Genomic DNA, 18,458 nt, shown 5'->3' with positions numbered 1-18,458 from the left:
TAATGTCCCGATATCGTTATGGTTGGTTGAGAACGATCAATGGTTGGTGAACGTAAGTGAAGTGAGAAAAGGTAAAAAGGCTGAGTAAGCGTTAGACTGTAAATCTAAAGACAGAGGTCAAGGCCTCTTTTTTCATGTCCCGAGGTGATTTTCATGTTGAATTGCAAATTCAAAGGAGCAGCTTCAATTCTGCTGGGGCTTGTATGCCATTTTTCCCCCAACGGTGGGAGAAGTAGATTGAGGCCAGTTGATTAGGGTGTTTAGCTGTTAACTAAATTTTCGTGGTTTAAGTCCCACCAATCTAGCAAGGGCTTAGCTTAATTAAAGTGATTGATTTGCATTCAATTGATACAGAGTAGAGTTTTTCAGTCCTTAGGGTTTTTTTTAGAAATTAAGTATAATTTATTTGCTAAGAGCTTTGAAGGCTCTTGGTCTTACTTAACCTAAATTTCTAGATTATAGTGTTAGTGGAGAGATTGGTAGGAGGATGGTAGAGAAGATGATAAGTGGGAGGAGAAGTAATATGAAATATTTTCGAACTGTCATTTTATTTTTATATTATTGGATGTGGGGAATATTGTCACTGAAGTGGAGTAAACTAAGTGTATGTAAATGCACAGATTGAGTAGAGTTATGATAGCTATAATGGTTGGGATAATAAGACTTATTTTTTGTAAACTCTTGAATGGTGATTCATTTAGGCAGGAATCCTGTTCATGTAGGTAAACCTCCTAGGGATAATAAAATTGATAGAATTATAGATACTGACCATGTTAATTTGTTTCAGGCATGGGATAGTGATAGGGTTGTAGTGCTTGAATTCAGGCTGAGTGCTAGGAATGCAGTGGTTGTTAGGTTAAAAATGGTAATGTTTGGGTTATATATTAGTACTGCTGTTATTCAACCTATATGAGTAATTGAGGAGTAGGCTAGAATTTTACATAGTTGTGTTTGGTTAAGTCCTCCTCAACTGCCCGCTATAATAGATAAGATTGAGAGAGATAGGAGGATGTTCATCTTTACTGATGGAAAAATTTGATATATAATTGAAATAGGGCCAGTTTTTGTCATGTGAGGAGTAGTATACCGAATGTTAGGGAAGTTCCTTGGGTTACTTCTGGAACTCAGAAGTGAAAAGGGGCTATCCCTAGTTTTATTACTAAGCTGTTATTATTATTAAGGATGAAAGTTGATTAATAGTATTTATTGTTCACTGGAGAACAGGTTATTGAAGAGAATACTTACTATGAGGACGACAGATGCGGTTGCCCATATAAGGAAATATTTAGTGACTGCTTCTGTAGAGCAGGGTTTTTTTTTTAAATTAAGATTGGGATGAGGGCTACTATATTTATTTCTAAGCCTGTTCAGATGAAAAATCAGTGTGAGCCTAACATCGTGATAAGTACCTGTAAAAACAGTAGGGTAAATAATAAGTTGAGCTAATGGGTTAATTAGGACGGGAAGGGTATAACCAACATTTTTGGGGTATGGGCCAGATAGCTTATTTAGCTGACCTTACTTTAGGACATGGTGTGATAGGTAGCGTGGAGAATTTTGGATTCTCAGGGGTGGGTTCAATTCCTATAGTTCTAGAAATAAGAGGATTTCAACCTCTATTGTTTACTCTATCAAAGTAATTCTTTTGTCAGACATATTTCTTTTTTTTTTTTTTTTTTGAGACGGAGTCTCGCTCTGTCGCCCAGGCTGGAGTGCAGTGGCGCAATCTTGGCTCACTGCAAGCTCTGCCTCCCGGGTTCACGCCATTCTCCTGCCTCAGCCTCTCCGAGTAGCTGGGACTACAGGCGCCCGCTACCACGCCCGGCTAATTTTTTTTTGTATTTTTAGTAGAGACGGGGTTTCACCGTGGTCTCGATCACCTGACCTCGTGATCCGCCCGCCTCGGCCTCCCAAAGCGCTGGGATTACAAGTGTGAGCCACCATGCCCGGCCTTGTCAGACATATTTCTTATGTTTGGGGTGCGATGCTGGAAATTAGGATGGGTATTGAGATATGTGATATACAGAATACTAGTGTAAGTGGTAGAAAGTTTTTTCGTAGGAGGTGTATGAGTTGATCGTAGCGGAAACAGGGATATGCTGTTCGAATTCATAAAAATAGATTAACAGGAGGGTCTTGGTAATGAAATATGTAGTATAGAGTTTGGTGAATATATAGTGTGTAATGGTCCTAGAAAAAATGTAGTACTTAGGGCATTTATTATGATAATATTAATATATTCTGCTCTGAAGAAGAGGGCAAATGGACCTGCGGTATATTCGATGTTGAAACCTGAGACTAACTCTGCTTCTCCTTCTGTTAGGTCAAAAGGGGCTCAGTTAGTTTCTGCTAATGTGGAGATAAATCATATTATGGCTAGGGGTCATGATGGTAGGAGCAGTCAGAGGGACTCTTGTGTTGTGATGAGTGTATATAAATTGAATGAGCCACTTCTCAGTAGGACTGTTAACAGGATGATGGCTAGGGTGACTTCATATGAAATTGTTTGGGTGACAGCTTGTAATGAGCCGATTAGTGCATAGTTTGAATTGGATGCCCATCCTGATCATCAAATAGAGTAGATGGCTAGGCTTGATGTGGCTAGAATAAATAGGAGGTCTATATTAAAATTAATTAAAGGGTCTGGTTTAGGGAGGGGAGTTCACAAAAGAAGGGCGATAGAAAGGGCTAGGGTTGGAGCAGTAATATAGAGGGCAATAGTAGATGTTGAGGGTCGTAAGGGTTCTTTGGTGAAAAGTTATATTGCATCAGCAGATGGTTGAAATAAATAGTCTGTAGGGACCTACAATGTTAGATTGCGATTAACATCATCTATAGTGCAAAGGCACTTTATGAAGTAGGCCCTATTTCTCTTGTCCTTTTGTACAGGGAGAAAAACAAAATTGATAGAAACCTGTTGGAGACCAGCCTGGCCAACATGGCAAAACCCCGACTCTATTAAAAATACAAAAACTCACCAGATGTGGTGGTACACACCTATAATCCCAGGTACTCGGAAGGCTGAGGCAGGAGAATCACCTGAACCCTGGAGGTGGAGGTTGCAGTGGGCCAAAATCATGCCACTGCACTCCAGCCTGGGGGACAGAGTGAGACTTTGTCTCAAAAAATATATATATGTGTGTGTGTGTGTGTGTGTGTGTGTGTGTGTGTTCATATATATATATATATATATATATGTAAAATAAAAAATACAGAAACAAATGGCTGCCTGGGAGTGGTGGCTGCAGGGCACTCCTGTTTGTGTGGCCCAGGTCATGTCCCTCCCTCAGCCCTGGTCTCTCTTGTCTCCTGCAGGGCTGGTGAATTACCAGATCTCCTCAAGTGCAGCAACCAGATCCAGTTGAAAGTGCACCTTTTGGAGGCAGAAAACAAAGCCGTGGCCACTGGCGCCTGGACTCAGAGCCAGCTGAAGGTACCAGGTGCAGGCAGGAGCCTCTGATGCATAACCTGATGCATAAACACCCCCCCATCTGTACTCGTTGGAGGTAATGGTGGTTTGGAACTTGGTTAAGGGAGGTCTTTTGCCTCCATCTGGGCTTCAGCAGGAGCCCAGGACAGGTGAATGGGCAGGCGTGGTCCTCTGAGCTTTCTGATATTTCCCATCCTTGGTGGGAGGCCCAGTTTTTTTTTTTTTTTTTTTGAGATGGTCTCACTGTGTCACCCAGGCTGAAGTGCAATGGCCTGTTCACAGCTCACTGCAGCTTTGAGCTCCCAGGCTGCAGCAATCCTCCTACCTTGGCCTCCTTAGTAGCTGGGACTACAGGCACATGCCACCATGCCTGGCTAATTAAAAAAAATGTTTTTGTAAGCCAGGCGTGGTGGCTTACACCTGTGATCCCAGGACTTTGGGAGGCTGAGGTGGGTGGATCACATGAGGCCAGGAGTTTGAGACCAGCCCATCCACATGGTGAAACCCTGTGTCTACTAAAAATACAATAATTTGCTGGGCATGGTGGTGCATGCCTGTAATCCCAGCTACTCAGGAGGCTAAGGCAAGAATTGCTTGAATTTGGGAGGCAGAGGCTGCAATGAGTTGAGATCATGCCACTGCACTCCAGCCTGGGCGACAGAGTGAGACTGTCTCCAAAAAAAAAAAAAAAATTTTTTTTTTAATAGAGATGGGGTCTCACTCTGTTGCCAGGCTGGTCTTGAACTCCTGGACTCAAGTGATCCTCCTGCCTTAGCCTCCCAAAGCGTGGGAACTCCAGGCATGAGCCACCTCGTCTGGTCAAGGGGAAGGCCCAGTTTTGAAGGGCAGGTCCCAGGGTCAGCCAGGGAAGGGCAGAGCCTCTGATTGCTGCATCTCTGCTTGCAGGCCTGAGGCGGCTGCTGGGGTGCATGAGGGGCCTTCCTGCCAGAGGGAGGGGGTCAGGCTGTCTTGGTGCTCACACCTGGTGCTTTGGCTGTCGTAGGTGCAGCTGACTGCACAGACGTCACTGGGGCCTGTGTCTGATTTCTACACACTCCCTGTAGGGATCCGCACTGTGGCTGTCACTGAGAGCCAGTTCCTCATCAATGGGAAACCTTTCCATTTCCACAGCATCAACAAACACAGGGATGCGGACCTGCGTTTGTGCTCCTGGGTCCTCGTGGGGGCTGCTGGTCACCTTCCACTTTTGCCTTCCATATGTCCCACAGTTGAGGGCAGCTCAGGGCAATAAGGCAAATGGCTCCAAACTGACCCACGGTGGAGCCGGTGCTTGGGCTGGAGAGGGGGCTCCTGGGGTGGCTCTCCAGGGTCCTGGCTCTCGGAGGAAGTGCAGCTTCAACAGGGACAGGGTTCACTCCGCTCTGCTGTCTCCTAGATCCTAAGGAAGGACTTTGACTGGCTGCTGCTGGTGAAGGACTTCAACCTGCTTCACTGGCTTGGTGCCAACGCCTTCTGCACCAGCCACTACCCCTACGCGGAGGAAGTGCTGCAGATGTGTGACCGCTATGGGATTGTGGTCATTGGTGAGTGTCCCGCCGTGGGCCTGGTGCTGGCGTGAGTCCCTGCCACGCACCTGCTCCACCTGCCCAGCCCGCGGGCCGCACGGTGACCCTCTGTCCCTTCCCTCCTGGCCCACAGGCAGCTTTTCAACAATGTGTCTGTGCATCAACACATGCAGATGATGGAGGAACTGGTGTGCAGGGACAAGAACCACCCCGCCGTGGTGATGTGGTCTGTGGCCAACAAGCCTGCGTCCTACCTGGAATCTGCCGGCTACTACTTCAGGTGAGTGCCCCCTGGCTGCCCTGGGCTGGATCGGGAAGGAGACCCTGGCAGGTGGCAGGCTGGGGTGGGTGTGTGCTGTTTGAGACCAGCCTCCTGTCCCAGCCTGATGGAAGGGCCATCCATACCCCGACTGTTCAGGGGACCAAATATCTACCCACCCTAGTTGTGGTTTTCTTTTTCTTTTTTTTTCTGAGACAGGGTCTCGCTGTGTCGCCTAGGCAGGAGATCAGTGACGTGATCTTGGCTCTCTACAACCTCCGCTTCCCAGGTTTAAGTGATTTTTTGCCTCAGGCTCCTGAGTACCTGGGATTACAGGCATGCGTGAGCCACTGCACCTGGCCTGTTTTTTTTTTTTTTTTTTTTTCGAAACGGGGTCTCACTTTGGTCTCCCAGGCTAGAGTGCGGTGGTGTGATCTCGGATCACTGCAGCCTCGACTTCCCAGGCTTAGGTGATCTTCCTGCTTCAGCCTCCCAAGCAGCTGGGATTATAGATGTGTGTCATCACACCCAGCTACTTTTTACTTCTTATTTTTTATTTTTTTGAGATGGAGTCTCACTCTGTCGCCAGGCTGGAGTACAGGGGCACGATCTCGGCTCACTGCAACCTCTGCCTCCCGGGTTCAAGTGATTCTCCAGCCTCAGCCTCCCGAATAGCTAGGATTACAGGTGTGTGCCACCACATCCAGCTAACTTGCATTTTTGTTTGTTTGTTTGTTTTGAGATGGAGTCTCACTCTGTTGCCAGGTTGGAGTGCAGTGGCGCAATCTCAGCTCATTGCAACCTTCACCTCCCAGGTTCAAGTGATTCTCCTGCCTCAGCCTCTTGAATAGCTGGGACTACAGGCTTGAGCCACCACACCTGGCTAATTTTTTTTTTTTTTTGAGATGGAGTCTCACACCCGGCTAATTTTTGTATTTTCAGTAGAGACAGGGTTTCACTATGTTGGCCAGGATGGTCTCAATCTCTTGGCCTCATGATCCGCCCGCCTTGGCCTCCCAAGTGCTGGGATTACAGGCGTGAGTCACTGTGCCTGGCCAACTTTTGTGTTTTTTAGTAGAGACAGGGTTTCACCATGTTGGCAAGGCTGGTCTTGGACTGCTGACCTCAGGTGATCCGCCTGCCTTAGCCTCCCAGAGTGCTGGGATTACAGGCGTGAGCCATCGTGCCCAGCTAATTTTTGTATTTTTAGTAGAGACAGGGTTTCACCATGTTGGCCAAGCTGGCCTCGAACTTCTGACCTCAAGTGATCCACCTGCCTCAGCCTCCGAAAGCGCTGGGATCATGGGTGTGAGCCACCGTGCCCGGCCCCCTTTTCTTCCTTATAATCGTGCAGTTCTAACAGCGTTCAGAGGTGGATTTTTCACTTGTGGTAGAGGCAGCAGAGGTTGTAGAAATTTTCTTGAGGCAGACCCCACACCCAATTTCATGGAGTGCTTTGGGCTGAGCCAAGTCTACAGCAGGCAGAAGGCTCTGAGAAGTCGTCCCAGCCTGGGCAAAGGACAATTCAGAGCTCGGGGGCATGGGGTGTGCTCAGCAGGACTGGGTGGACAACGTTTTTTGCAAAAGTGAAGAGTTCAGGCTTTCAGGAGCAGATGCCTGAGGCTTCCAGACAGGCTTCTTTGGGAAGTTGCCAGAGGAGATGCCTGTTTTTCAGGGTAAGAATTGAAGGGAGCTGCCCAGGCTGGAGTGATTCAGCCAGGCTGTCATAATGCTTTGAAGCTTCCCATCTGAGAGCCTGGCTGTTGGATAGTGCAGGTTTGGAACTTGAGGCTGGGAGATTCTATTCCGTCATGTGCCAGCCACAGCCTTTGGATGGGCAGAGCAATGATGGGGGAGGGTGTAAAAGAAGAAATAAACTGAGGAAAGAGAAGAGGAAAACAGGCTTCAACAACAGTCTAGGCCGGGCACGGTGGCTCACGCCTTTAATCCCAGCACTTTGGGAGGCCAAGGCGGGTGGATCACCTGAGGTCAGGAGTTCAAGACCAGCCTGGCCAACAGATAGTGAAACCCTGTCTCTGCTAACAATACAAAAATAAGCTAGGCGTGGTGGCGATCGCCTGTAATCCCAGCTACTTGGGAGGCTGAGGCAGGAGAATCACTTGAACCCGGGAGGTGGAGGTTGTTGTGAGCTGAGATCGTGCCATTGCACTCCAGCCTGGGCTACAGAGTGAGACTCTTTAAAAAAAAAAAAAAATCTGTACTGTGCAGGCCTCGGGTGGGTGCCAGGAGCTCTGAGCAGGGACTGATCCCTCTGTTGGGTTTTTCTTCCCTTTAATCCCTCCTGGTTAACGTGACTCGGCATAAGGGCCATTTCTTCTTAGAGTCTCTCCCTGACTCTCCAATCCAAGTTATGTTTATTGTCTTGTAGACACCAATTCCTGCCACCACTTGTCATTTCCATTTGCAACATTTCTTTCATTGTTTGTTTTTCAGAGTTGGTCTTTCTTTGTTAACCAGGCTGGAGAGCGGTGATGTGATCTCGGCTCACTGCAACCTCTACCTCCTGGGTTTAAGCAATTCTCCTGCCTCAGCCTCTTGAGTAGCTGGGACTACAGGCATGCACCACCATGTGCAGCCTATTTTTAAAATTTTTTATTGAGATGGAGTCTCGCTTTCAGGCTGGCCTTGAACTCCTGTCCTCAAGTGATTCTCCCGCCTCGGACTCCCAAAGTACTGGGAATACAGGCGTGAGTCACACAACGCATGGCTGACAAGATTCCTATTCAGCATCCGAATCTCCTCATAGCTGTCCCCTCTATGAGGAGGTTTACCTCACCTGCCCCAGGCCAAGGGAGCCTTCTCCGTGCTCTGCCCCTGTTGCAGCCTGAACCAGAGTTCTCACCAGGCACTGTCGTTATTTCTTTGGCTCTCTCTTTGATCGGACTGTGGGCTCAGGAGCGAGAAGGAGTTCTATTTAGTGTTGCTTCCGAGGTACTCTGCAATATCTGACACAGCACGCGCTATATAATACCTATTGAGGGCTTGAGGGCATGGGTGAGATCACAGAGCCATGTTTAATCACTCATTTTGTCCTCTTTTTTTTATGTATTTATTTATTTTTATTTTTGAGATGGAGTCTTGCACTGTCACCCAGGCTGGAGTGCAATGGCGTGATCTCAGCTCACTGCAACTTCCACCTCCTGGGCTCAAGCAGTTGTTCTGCCTCAGCCTTCAAAGTAGCTGGGATTACAGGCACCCGCCACCACGCCCATCTAATTTTGTATTTTTGGTAGACATGAGGTTTCACCATGTTGGTCAGGCTGGTGTTGAATTCCTGACCTCAAGTGATCTGCCTGCCTTGGCCTCCCAAAGTGCTGGGATTACAGACATGAGCCACCATGCCCTGCCTCAGCTCTGAATTCTTAAGAAACTCTTGAGAGGGTCTAGGTCAGTGCTGATAGAACCTCTGCAGTGCTGGGTGTGGTGGCTCACACCTGGAATGCTAGTACTTTGGGATGCCAAGATCAGAGGATCTCTTGAGCCCAGGAGTTTGAGACCAGTCTGTACAACATACACCCCATCTCTACAAAAAATTTAAAATGAGTTGGGCATGGTTATGCTTGCCTGTAGTCCCAGCTACTTGGGAGGCTGAGGTGGGAGGATTGTTTGAGCCCGGTAGGTCGAGGCTGCAGTCAGCCATGACTGCATTGCTGTACTCCCACCTGGGTGACAGAGTGACACCTTGTTTAAAAAACAAAACAAACAAAAAAAACCCTTGCAGTGATGGAAATGTTCTGTATTTGCACTGTCTGAAATGGTAGCCATTAGCTACACGTGGCTATTGAGGTCTTGATATATGACTAGGATACCTGAATTGATTTAGTTTAATTAAAAAAAATTTTTTTTGAGACAGTCTCACTCTGTTGCCCAGTCTGGAGTGCAGTGGCATAACCACAGCTCACTGCTTGACCTCCTGGGCTCAACCAGTCCTTTCTCCTCAGCCCCCTAAGTAGCTGGAACCACAGGCATGCACCCCCATGCCTGGCTAATATTTTGACCTTTTGTAGGACTGGGTCTTACTGTGTTGCCTAGGCTGTTCTTGAACTCCTGGTCTCAAGTGATCCTCCTGCCTCGACGTCCCAAAGTGCTGGGATACCAGACCTGAGCTACCATGCCCAGCCTGGTTTAGTTTAGTTTCATTTTACATGTATGTATGTATGTATGTATATACGTATGTATGTATGAATGACAGGGTCTCGCTCTGTCACCCAGGCTGGAGTGCAGTGGTGTAAACACAGCTCACTGCAGCTTCGACCTCTGGGGCTCAAGCAGTCCTCCCACCTCTGCCTCCCAAGTAGCTGGGACTACAGGTATGTGCCACCATGCTTGGCTAATTTTTGTGTTTTTTGTACAGATGGGGTGTTGCTGTGTGTTACCCAGGCTGGTCTTGAACACCTGGGCTCAAGCAGTCCTCCCACCTCGGCCTCCCGAAGTGCTGGGATGACAGGCATGAGCCACTGCACCTGGCCCAAAGACGTATTTTTACCTGTAGTGTAGTTCAGCCTTTAGACTGTACCAGCAGATAGAGGTGGAAAAGTAATGTAAAGCGAATACCAAATTACGTTTATAAATAAAGCAGTTGCTCATTAAGGTTGTTTTTTTTTTTTTAAACCTCCTTTTTTATTCTGGGTTACATCCTTCCCTGGCTGTCTTTACCCCAGCATCAGTGAGTCCTGCAGTCACTATAGCCCCCTGCGAGGACAGATATTTTGGTCACCATCAAGTGGATCTTTATTTTTATCTAACATTTACAATTCTGCCATTTCTGACTCTTAGATTCTCTTTGCCTTGAATACCAGGGTCCACCTCTGATGTTCAGTGAAGAGTACCAGAAGAGTCTGCCAGAGCAGTACCATCTGGGTCTGGATCAAAAACACAGAAAGTACGTGGCTGGAGAGCTTATCGGGAATTCTGCTGATTTCATGACTATCCAGTGTAAGTGGCAGTTTGGCTCATGGGATAACATACCCATCCTCATTTTTTCAGGTTGCCTTGCCAATTCTGGCCATTTTGATTATAAGAATATTGGAAACAAAGGAGGGAAGCTGGCTTACTCCATGTAGGTTGCATTGAGAATTTTCTAGGAAAAGTAAGTTGTGCTTAGGAAGTAGGAAAGCAGTCAGGCCCCCGCCTCCCAAATACGGTCAAAAAGCAAACAGGAGAGTCTGCTATAGTGAGACAGAAATGACTAGCTTGCCTTTTTCTTGTCTGTTTCATAGCCAAGGAGGAAGGAAAAATGGGACCTCATTATGGATTTACTTTTGGGGCACACTCATTATTCCACAGTAGGGTACAAAGCCTAAGAGGCTTAAGGTATTTCAGTCTGTTTTATATTACTTGCAAAAAAAGCAGGCTGATCGAATACAGGTGAGTTTCAACACGTCTTGAATGTGGTAGCATTTAAAAGTCTTCAGGCTGGGCATGGTGGCTCATGCCTGTAATCCTAGCACTTTGGGAGGCCAAAACGGGAGGATCGCCTGAGGCCAGGAGTTTGAGACCAGTCTGTTCAGCATAGCAAGACCCCATCATCTACAAAAAAAATAAACGAATTAGCTAGGCGTGGTGGTGTGTGCCTGTAGTTCCAGCTGCTTGCGAGGCTGAGGTGGGCAGATCGCCTGAGCACAGGAGTTGGAGGCTGCAGTGAGGTATGATTGCACTACTGCACGTGAGCCTGGGCGACAGAGCAAGACCTGTCTTTAAAAAAAAATTGGTCTTCAAAGAGAATAAGATCTGTGCTTTCATGTGCAGATGGATGAGGGGCTGCCAAGATAAAATCTTCCAGAGTAGTTGTTCTCAGACTGTCATTCTTTCCCATTATAATTACCACCCAGGAACTTGCTAGAAATGCTAACTTTCGGCCAGGCGCGGTAGCTCACGCCTGTAATTCCAGCACTTTGGGAGGCCGAGGCAGGCAGATCACCTGAGTTTGGGAGTTCGAGACCAGCCTGGCCAACATGGAGAAACCCTGTCTCTACTAAAAATACAAAATTAGCTGGGCATGGTGGTGCATGCCTGTAATCTCAGCTACTCAGGAGGCTGAGGCAAGAGAATCACTTGAACCCGGGAGGTGGAGGTTGCAGTAAGCTGAGAACGCAGCACTGCATTTTGGCCTGGGCAACAACAGCAAAACTCTGTCTCAAGAAAAAAAAAATTAATAATAATAATAATAATAATGTCTGGCACAGTGGCTCACGCCTATAATCCCAGCACTTCGGGAGGTGGCGGCAGTAAGATTGCTGGAAACCCAGGAGTTTGAGATCAGCCCGAACAACATAGACCCCATTTCTACAAAAAAAAATTAAAAATTAGCCAGGAATGGTGACACAAGCTAGTCGTCCCAGCTAAGGCTGAGGGAGGAGGATCATTTGAGCCCAGGAGGTCGAGGCTGCAGTGAGCTATGGTCAAAGCACTGCACTTGAGCCTGGGCAATGCAGTAAGACTCTGTCTCAAAAAAATAATAAAGTTTGAAATACTGTAAGAATTACTGAAATGTGACAAAGACACCAAGTGAGCACGTGCTGTTAGAAAAACGGCACCACTACCCTAGCTCAACACAGGTTGCCACAGTCCTCTCACATGTTAAGTAATGGTCCAGACATGGTGACTCATGCCTATAATTCCAGAACTTTGGGAGGCTGAGATGGGAGGATTGCTTGAGGGCAGGAGTTTGAGACCAGCCTGGTCAACATAGCGAGACCCCATCTCAGTAGTTTTAACTATTATTTGTATTTTTAAATAAAACAAAACTATGTTAAGAAATGCAATATCTGTGAAGCACAATCAAGTGAAGTAAAAGAAAATGAGGCCGGGCACGGTGGCTCATGCCTGTAATTCCAGCACTCTGGGAGGCCAAGGTTGGTGGATAGCCTGAGGTCAGGAGTTTGAGACCAGCCTGGCCAACATGGTGAAACTTCGTCTCTACGAAAAATACAAAAATTAGCAGGGCGTTCTGGTGCATGCCTGTAGTCCCAGCTACTCTGGAGGGTGAGGCAGGAGGATCTGTTGAGCCCCAGAGTTTGAGGCTTTATTAAGAGTTACTGTGTCACTGTATTCCAGCCTGGCTGACAGAATGAGACCCTAAGAAAAAAATTATAAAATGGTGTATTAAGGCTGGGTGTGGTGTGCGGTGGCTCATACCTGTAATCCCAGCACTTTGGGAGGCTGAGGTGGGTGGATCACGAGGTCAGGAGTTCAAGACCAGCCTGGCCAACATGGTGAAAACCCCATCTCTACTAAAAATACAAAAATTAGCCGGACGTGTTGGTGCACATCTGTAATCCCAGCCACTCGGGAGGCTGAGGCAGAAGAATCACTTGAACCTGGGAGGCGGAAGTGGCAGTGAGCCAAGATTGTGTCATTACACTCCATCCAGCCTGGGTAATATATTGGGTGAGACTCCATCTGAAAAAAAAAATGGTGTATTAATAAGTGTGCTAATCTACTAGAGAATGCTGTTAAATGACAAGTAGTCCACAATTCCCACAACCTCATTTTCACTGGAAATTAAAGTTAGGAAGGGTTAAGAATTCTAATCAGTGTGCATAACTGACCAATATAATCCAATATAATAAGGGTGAAAGGAAACGACTGTATGAAAAGTATGCAAAGAAAATATGTTTTTAATAAGTAACGGTATGAGGTACAAGGGACATGTTTCCATTAATGAAAAAGAGATGGCCAGGCACGGTGGCTAACGCCCAGCACTTTGGGAGGCTGAGGCAGGTGGATCACGAGGTCAGAAGTCAAAACCAGCCTGGCCAAGATGGTAAAACCCCATCTCTACAAAAAATACAAAAAATTAGGCAGATATGGTGGCAGGGGCCTGTAGTTCCAGCTACTCAGCAGGCTGAGGAAGGAGAATCGCTTGATCCCGCAAGGCAGAGGTTGCAGTGAGCCGAGACCTAGCTACTGCATTCTAGCCTGGGCAGCAAGAGTGAAACTCTGTCTCAAAAACTCCCCCCAAAAAAACAAAACAAAATCCCTCTGGACTTTTCTTCAGGGAAGGCGGGAGAAAATTGTAACTTTTAGTTTTGCTATAATGTTCAGCTAATTTTGAAAAGAAAATAAAATCACAGAGCTAAAGAGATTGTTTCTGATGAATTCTGGTACAAAGCAGAATTACAGTTTAAATGTTTGTTCATGAAACATTGGGCCAAGTGTGGTGGCTCACGCCTGGTATCCCAGCACTTTGGGAGGCTGAGGCGGGCAGATCACCTGAGGTCGAGAACTCAAGACCAACCTGGCCAACATGGAGAAACCCTGTCTCTACTAAAAATAAAAAATTAGCTGGGCATGGTGGCACATGCCTGTAATTCCAGCTACTCTGGAGGCTGAGGCAGGAGAATCACTTGAACCCAAGAGGTGGAGGTTGTAGTGAGTCTGAGGTCCTAAGATTTTATTTTCCTTTTATAATACAAAAATGAAATAATAAAAAATATATATTTGTAAGATCTGAGAGCTACAGTGTAAAAGAAAAAAGAACACACAAAAAAATACACACACATATATACACAAACCTACATATATGGTCTCTGCCACTGTTTCCTGGTGCACAGCTCCTGAAACCCTTGGAATCTCTGAAGTAATAAGTGTCTTTGTGGATGCTAATGAGACGACTGATTTCTGGTGACTCCTGAATAGTCTCAAAATGAAAAGTAGTTGCCAGGGGAACCAACCTCGTGATTTAGGGGGTAGGAACTTTCAGCCCCCTGCCCCCAGATTTCCAGGGATGGAGAAGAGCTGAAGGTTTGAATTGGTCACCAGTGGCCACTGATTTAATCAGTCATGCCTATGTGGCCATCGCGGGTGGTTCATGCCTGAAATCCCAGCACTTTGGGAGGCCAAGGCAGGAAGATCGCTTGAGGCCAGGAATTTGAGACCAGCCTGGGCAACATAGTGTGAATTCATCTCTACAAATAAAAACATTGGCCAGGCATGGTAGTGCATGCCTGTGGTCCAGCTACTCAGGAGGCGGAGGTGGGAAGATCACTTGAGTCCAGGAGATCAAGGCTGTAGCCAGCTGTGATTGCACCACTGCATGCCAGCCTGGGTGGCATAGACCCCTGTCTCAAAACCAAACCAAAACAAAAAGCAAACTAAAAACCAAATCATGCCTATGTCTTGAAGTCTCCATGAAACTCAAGACAGCGGCTGGGCTCAGTGGCTCATGCCTGTAATCCCAGCACTTTGGGAGGCTGAGGTGGGCGGATCGGTTGAGGTCAGGAGTTCAAGACCACCCTGGGCAACATAGCAAGACCCTGTCTCTATGTTTTTAATTAAAAAAAAAGTAAACATGGGGAAGAGGAAACAGTCAGATATGCATTTGTCTCAGGTGAGCAGAGGGATGACCTTGGGGTCTATCCTTTGTCCTGCAAGCATAAGCTATAAATTTACATTTTCAGGGTGAAATGCAACAGAACTGTTCTAAGGTCAAAATCTTGAGGCCCATAAGGAATTTCCTTGTGGGTAAATTTTGAGGGAGGTGTGTAGCTTTTAAAAAAAATCTTTGTAGCTATCTATTTAGGAACAGAATGGGAGAGGCAGGTTTGTATGATCCAGTTTCCAGGTTGACTTTTGCCTTTCACTTAGTGAGTTGGTGGTCCTGAGATTTCTTTTCCTTTCACAGTCATTATGCAGGGAAGAGGGTATGGTCTTGACATTCAAAATTTCTTGGGTGAGAAATCTACCAGGGTTTGGTTGAGGCCAGACATTGCTCATTCAGTATTTCAAACCCAGAAAGATGAGTTACTGACATTGAATATGCAAAAGGAAAACAAACAGTTCTGTTGAATTTCTTGAATTTCGTCTAAAACAGTTAGGGTTTTTTGTTTTTGTTTTTGTTTTCGAGATAGGGTCTTGCTGTGTTGCTCAGGCTTGAGTGCAGTGGTGTGATCTTGGCTTACTGCAACCTCTACCTCCTGGTTCAAGCGATTCTCCTCCCTCAGCCTCCTGAGTAGCTAGGATTACAGGTGTGCACTACCATACCCGGCTAATTTTTGTATTCGTAGTAGATACAGGGTTTCACCATGTTGGCCAGGCTGGTCTCCAACTCCTGGCCTCATGCAATCCACCTACCTCGGCCTCCTAAAGTGTTGGGATTGAAGGCATGAGCCACCATGCCCAGCCAAAAGAGTTCTGTTGAATTTCACCCTGACAACATAAATGAAAAACTTGTCTTCACAGGTAAGGGACAGAGGACAGAACTAAAAGTCATCCCTCTGCGCACCGGAGACAAAAGCATATCTGACTGCTTCCTGTACTTTGTGTTTATTTACCTTATGTAAAAATGCAGATTCACCAAGTGCAAGATGAATGCATAATTGACTATTCTTCCACCCTTTCCACATGTAAAATGTGAATTCTGTAAATGCTGATCAAAGACTCAAAAGAACACAATTGCTTTTCTCTTCAGTTTGCTTTCCCTCCCTGCTTTTGTTTTTTGCCTTCCCCTACTGCCCACTCTTTTTCCCTTTATTTATTTATTTATTTATTTAAGACCAAGTCTTGCTGTGTTGCCCAGGCTGGAGTGCAGTGGCGCAATCTCGGCTCACTGCAACCTCTGCCTCCTGGATTCAAGCAATTCTCCTGCCTCAGCCTCCCGAGTAGCTGGGATTACAGGCACGCCCCACCATGCCCAGCTAATTTTTATGTTTTTAGTAGAGATGGGGTTTCACCGTGTTGGTCAGGCTGGTCTCAAACTCCTGACCTCAGGTGATCTGCCTGCCTTGGCTTCCTAAAGTACTGGGATTACAGGCATTAGCCACCAAGCCCGGCCTCTTTTTTCCTTCAAATATTTAAGTCTCCAAGACCCTCTTTGGAAAAAAAGCATCCATCACAAATGTTTCCTGTGGTTTTTATTCCTTTTTCCCTCCCATTGCGTCCTCAACGTTGGCAAAATGACCTCTAAAAATGACTGAGACACGCCTCAGAAATTTTCTTTGATTTACAGATGTTTACCAAATTTGCTTTGATTCAGCAAAACACAATACCTAAAAACAAGGGTATCAGAAAAATGTTGAATGACTGGCTGGGTGTGTCTTCTCACACCTGTAATCTCAACACTTTGGGAGGCCGAGGCGGGAGGATCACCTGAGGTCAGGAGTTTGAGACCAGCCTGGCCAACATGGTGAAACCCCATCTCTACTAAAAATACAAAAATTTTCCGGGCTTAGTGGCGAGCACCTGTAGGCCCCAGCTACTCGGGAGGCTGAGGCAGGAGAATTGCTTGAACCTGGGAGGTGGAGGTTTCAGTGAGCTGAGATCATGCCACTGCATTCTAGCCTGGGCAACAGAGCGAGGCTCCATCTCAAAAAAAAAAAAAAAAAAAGTTGGATAATGTCTATGTCTCTGAAAAACCAACAGATTAGGAGGCTGATGTATAAGATCTAAGAGTCTATGAATGGGGGGGAGTGGGGAAGCAAATCTTTATTTCTGCATTGCTTTTTGCGTTTTGGGTGAGTTCTGCATTGTCTTTTGCGTTTTGAGTGATTGTGATTGAGAAATGTGGAATAGGTAGAATTAGTCCCATTTGGCAGATGGGTAGACTGAGGCCCAGATAGCTGCATATGGCTTACCACTCATCACACATCGAGTTACGCCTTACAAAAAAGGGATGTTGTTTCTTTCCCTGTGCTGTGCCCTCTTCTCATTTGGTAAATCTGTTTTGATTTTTTTTTTTTTTTTTGAGACAGCGTCTCGCTCTGTCGCCAAGCCTGGAGTGCAGTGGTGTGATCATAGCTCACGGCAGCTTCCAACTCCTGGGCTCAAGCAATCCTCCCACCTTGGCCTCCCAAAGTCCAGGGATTATAAGCAGGAGCCACTGTGCCCAGCCTTCATTCAGTAGGGAGTGAAGGGACCACTCAAAGTCCAAGTGTTTGCAGAAGAGAAAGAAAAAGGAAAGAAATTTGTGATGAGACAAATCACACTAAACTACACAGGAGACTCTCAGCTGCTGGGATGAGATATTCTGCCTCCCTCCTGGTCTCAGGATCCCTTATGTTAACCATGTTTCTTGGCAATATTTTACCTGGGAACAGTTCTCTTGAAAGGTCCTCCCAGAGGCAAGGACTAACTAATTTGATGGAATTTGTTACCCTGCATTATGACTCGGTGGGAGATCAGGCCCCTGAGGATAGGGAGAGAGAAAAGCTCTTCCAACTCTTTCCTGATGAGACTCTTCTAACTCTTATGTGCAAGTCCTTTGCATACAAATAAAACACCTCTGCATGTCAGGGACCTTCAGACCCCCACTGGACCAGGATGTCCACTGCAGCCCTTCAGCCCTGGGACCCTTCCATATGCCTAAACTTTGACCTTCTCTGGGGAGACATAATAGTTGGGGGGGTTGTTGGTATGCAGGGAAGTTGCACACAAGAGTTGGAAGAGTCTCATTAGGAAATTTCTGGGAATGAGGCTTTCCAAGAGAAGGAGAACTGTGTGATCTGAAAAGGGACCACAGGAAGGAGATAGGTGATGGACTTCAAGAACACAGAAGCTGACCAGGCCTGCTGGCTCATGCCTGTAATCCTAGTGCTTTGGGAGGCTGAGGCAGGAAGATCCTTTGAGTCCAGGAGTTTGAGACCAGTCTGGGCAACATAGTGAGAGCCCTCCAGCTCTAAAAATAAATTAAAAAATCATGTGGGTATGGTGGTGTACTCCTGTGGTCCCAGCTCCTTGGGAGGCTAAGGTGGAGGATTACTTGAGCCTGGGGAGGTGGAGGCTGTGATTGTGCCACTGTGATTGTACCACTGCATTCCCAGCCTGGATGACAGAGAAGGACCCTGTCTCAAAAAAAAAAAAAAAAAAAAAAGAAATATCTGGACTTCTGATAACAACTCAGTGCAAGTTTAAGCAATTAGAGGATGAACATCTACCAGGCTTCTTTGTGCCAGCAATATTTTGAGAGCCCCTGTTTATTTCCTGTAATCTTTAGTGAAATGATATGTGCTATGTGTAATTGTGCCCCCCTGCAAAAAAATTTATCTGTTGAAGTCCTAACCACTAATATTTCAGAATGTGACCTTATCTGGAGATAGTTTCTTTCCTGAGGTTATCAAGTTAAAATGACATCAGTCGGGTAATCCCTAATCCAGTATGACTGGTGTCCCTGTGCCAAAGTGAAATTTGGACTCATGCACATAGTGTGAAGATGTTGAGAAGAGACACAGAAAAGATGGCCATCTACAAGCCAAAGAGAGAAGTCTCAGAAGGACCCAACCCTGCT

General features: G+C 46.4%; 1 protein-coding gene across 1 annotated transcript in view; it reads left to right on the top strand.

The window, feature by feature from the left end:
• The window catches only part of LOC129490714 (beta-glucuronidase-like), a 57,991-nt gene that overhangs the window by 34,946 nt on the left and 4,587 nt on the right, over nt 1–18,458 (top strand). Inside the window, 7 exon segments of the mRNA XM_055294530.1 lie at nt 3,316–3,336; nt 3,339–3,446; nt 3,478–3,506; nt 4,434–4,594; nt 4,835–5,005; nt 5,090–5,236; nt 10,056–10,171. Coding sequence (XP_055150505.1) covers nt 3,316–3,336; nt 3,339–3,446; nt 3,478–3,506; nt 4,434–4,594; nt 4,835–5,005; nt 5,090–5,236; nt 10,056–10,171 — 753 coding nt within the window.

Source organism: Symphalangus syndactylus, chromosome 9, assembly GCF_028878055.3.
Source record: "Symphalangus syndactylus isolate Jambi chromosome 9, NHGRI_mSymSyn1-v2.1_pri, whole genome shotgun sequence".
In the NCBI taxonomy this organism is placed as follows: domain Eukaryota; kingdom Metazoa; phylum Chordata; class Mammalia; order Primates; family Hylobatidae; genus Symphalangus; species Symphalangus syndactylus.
This window is presented reverse-complemented; position numbering and strand designations above follow the sequence as displayed.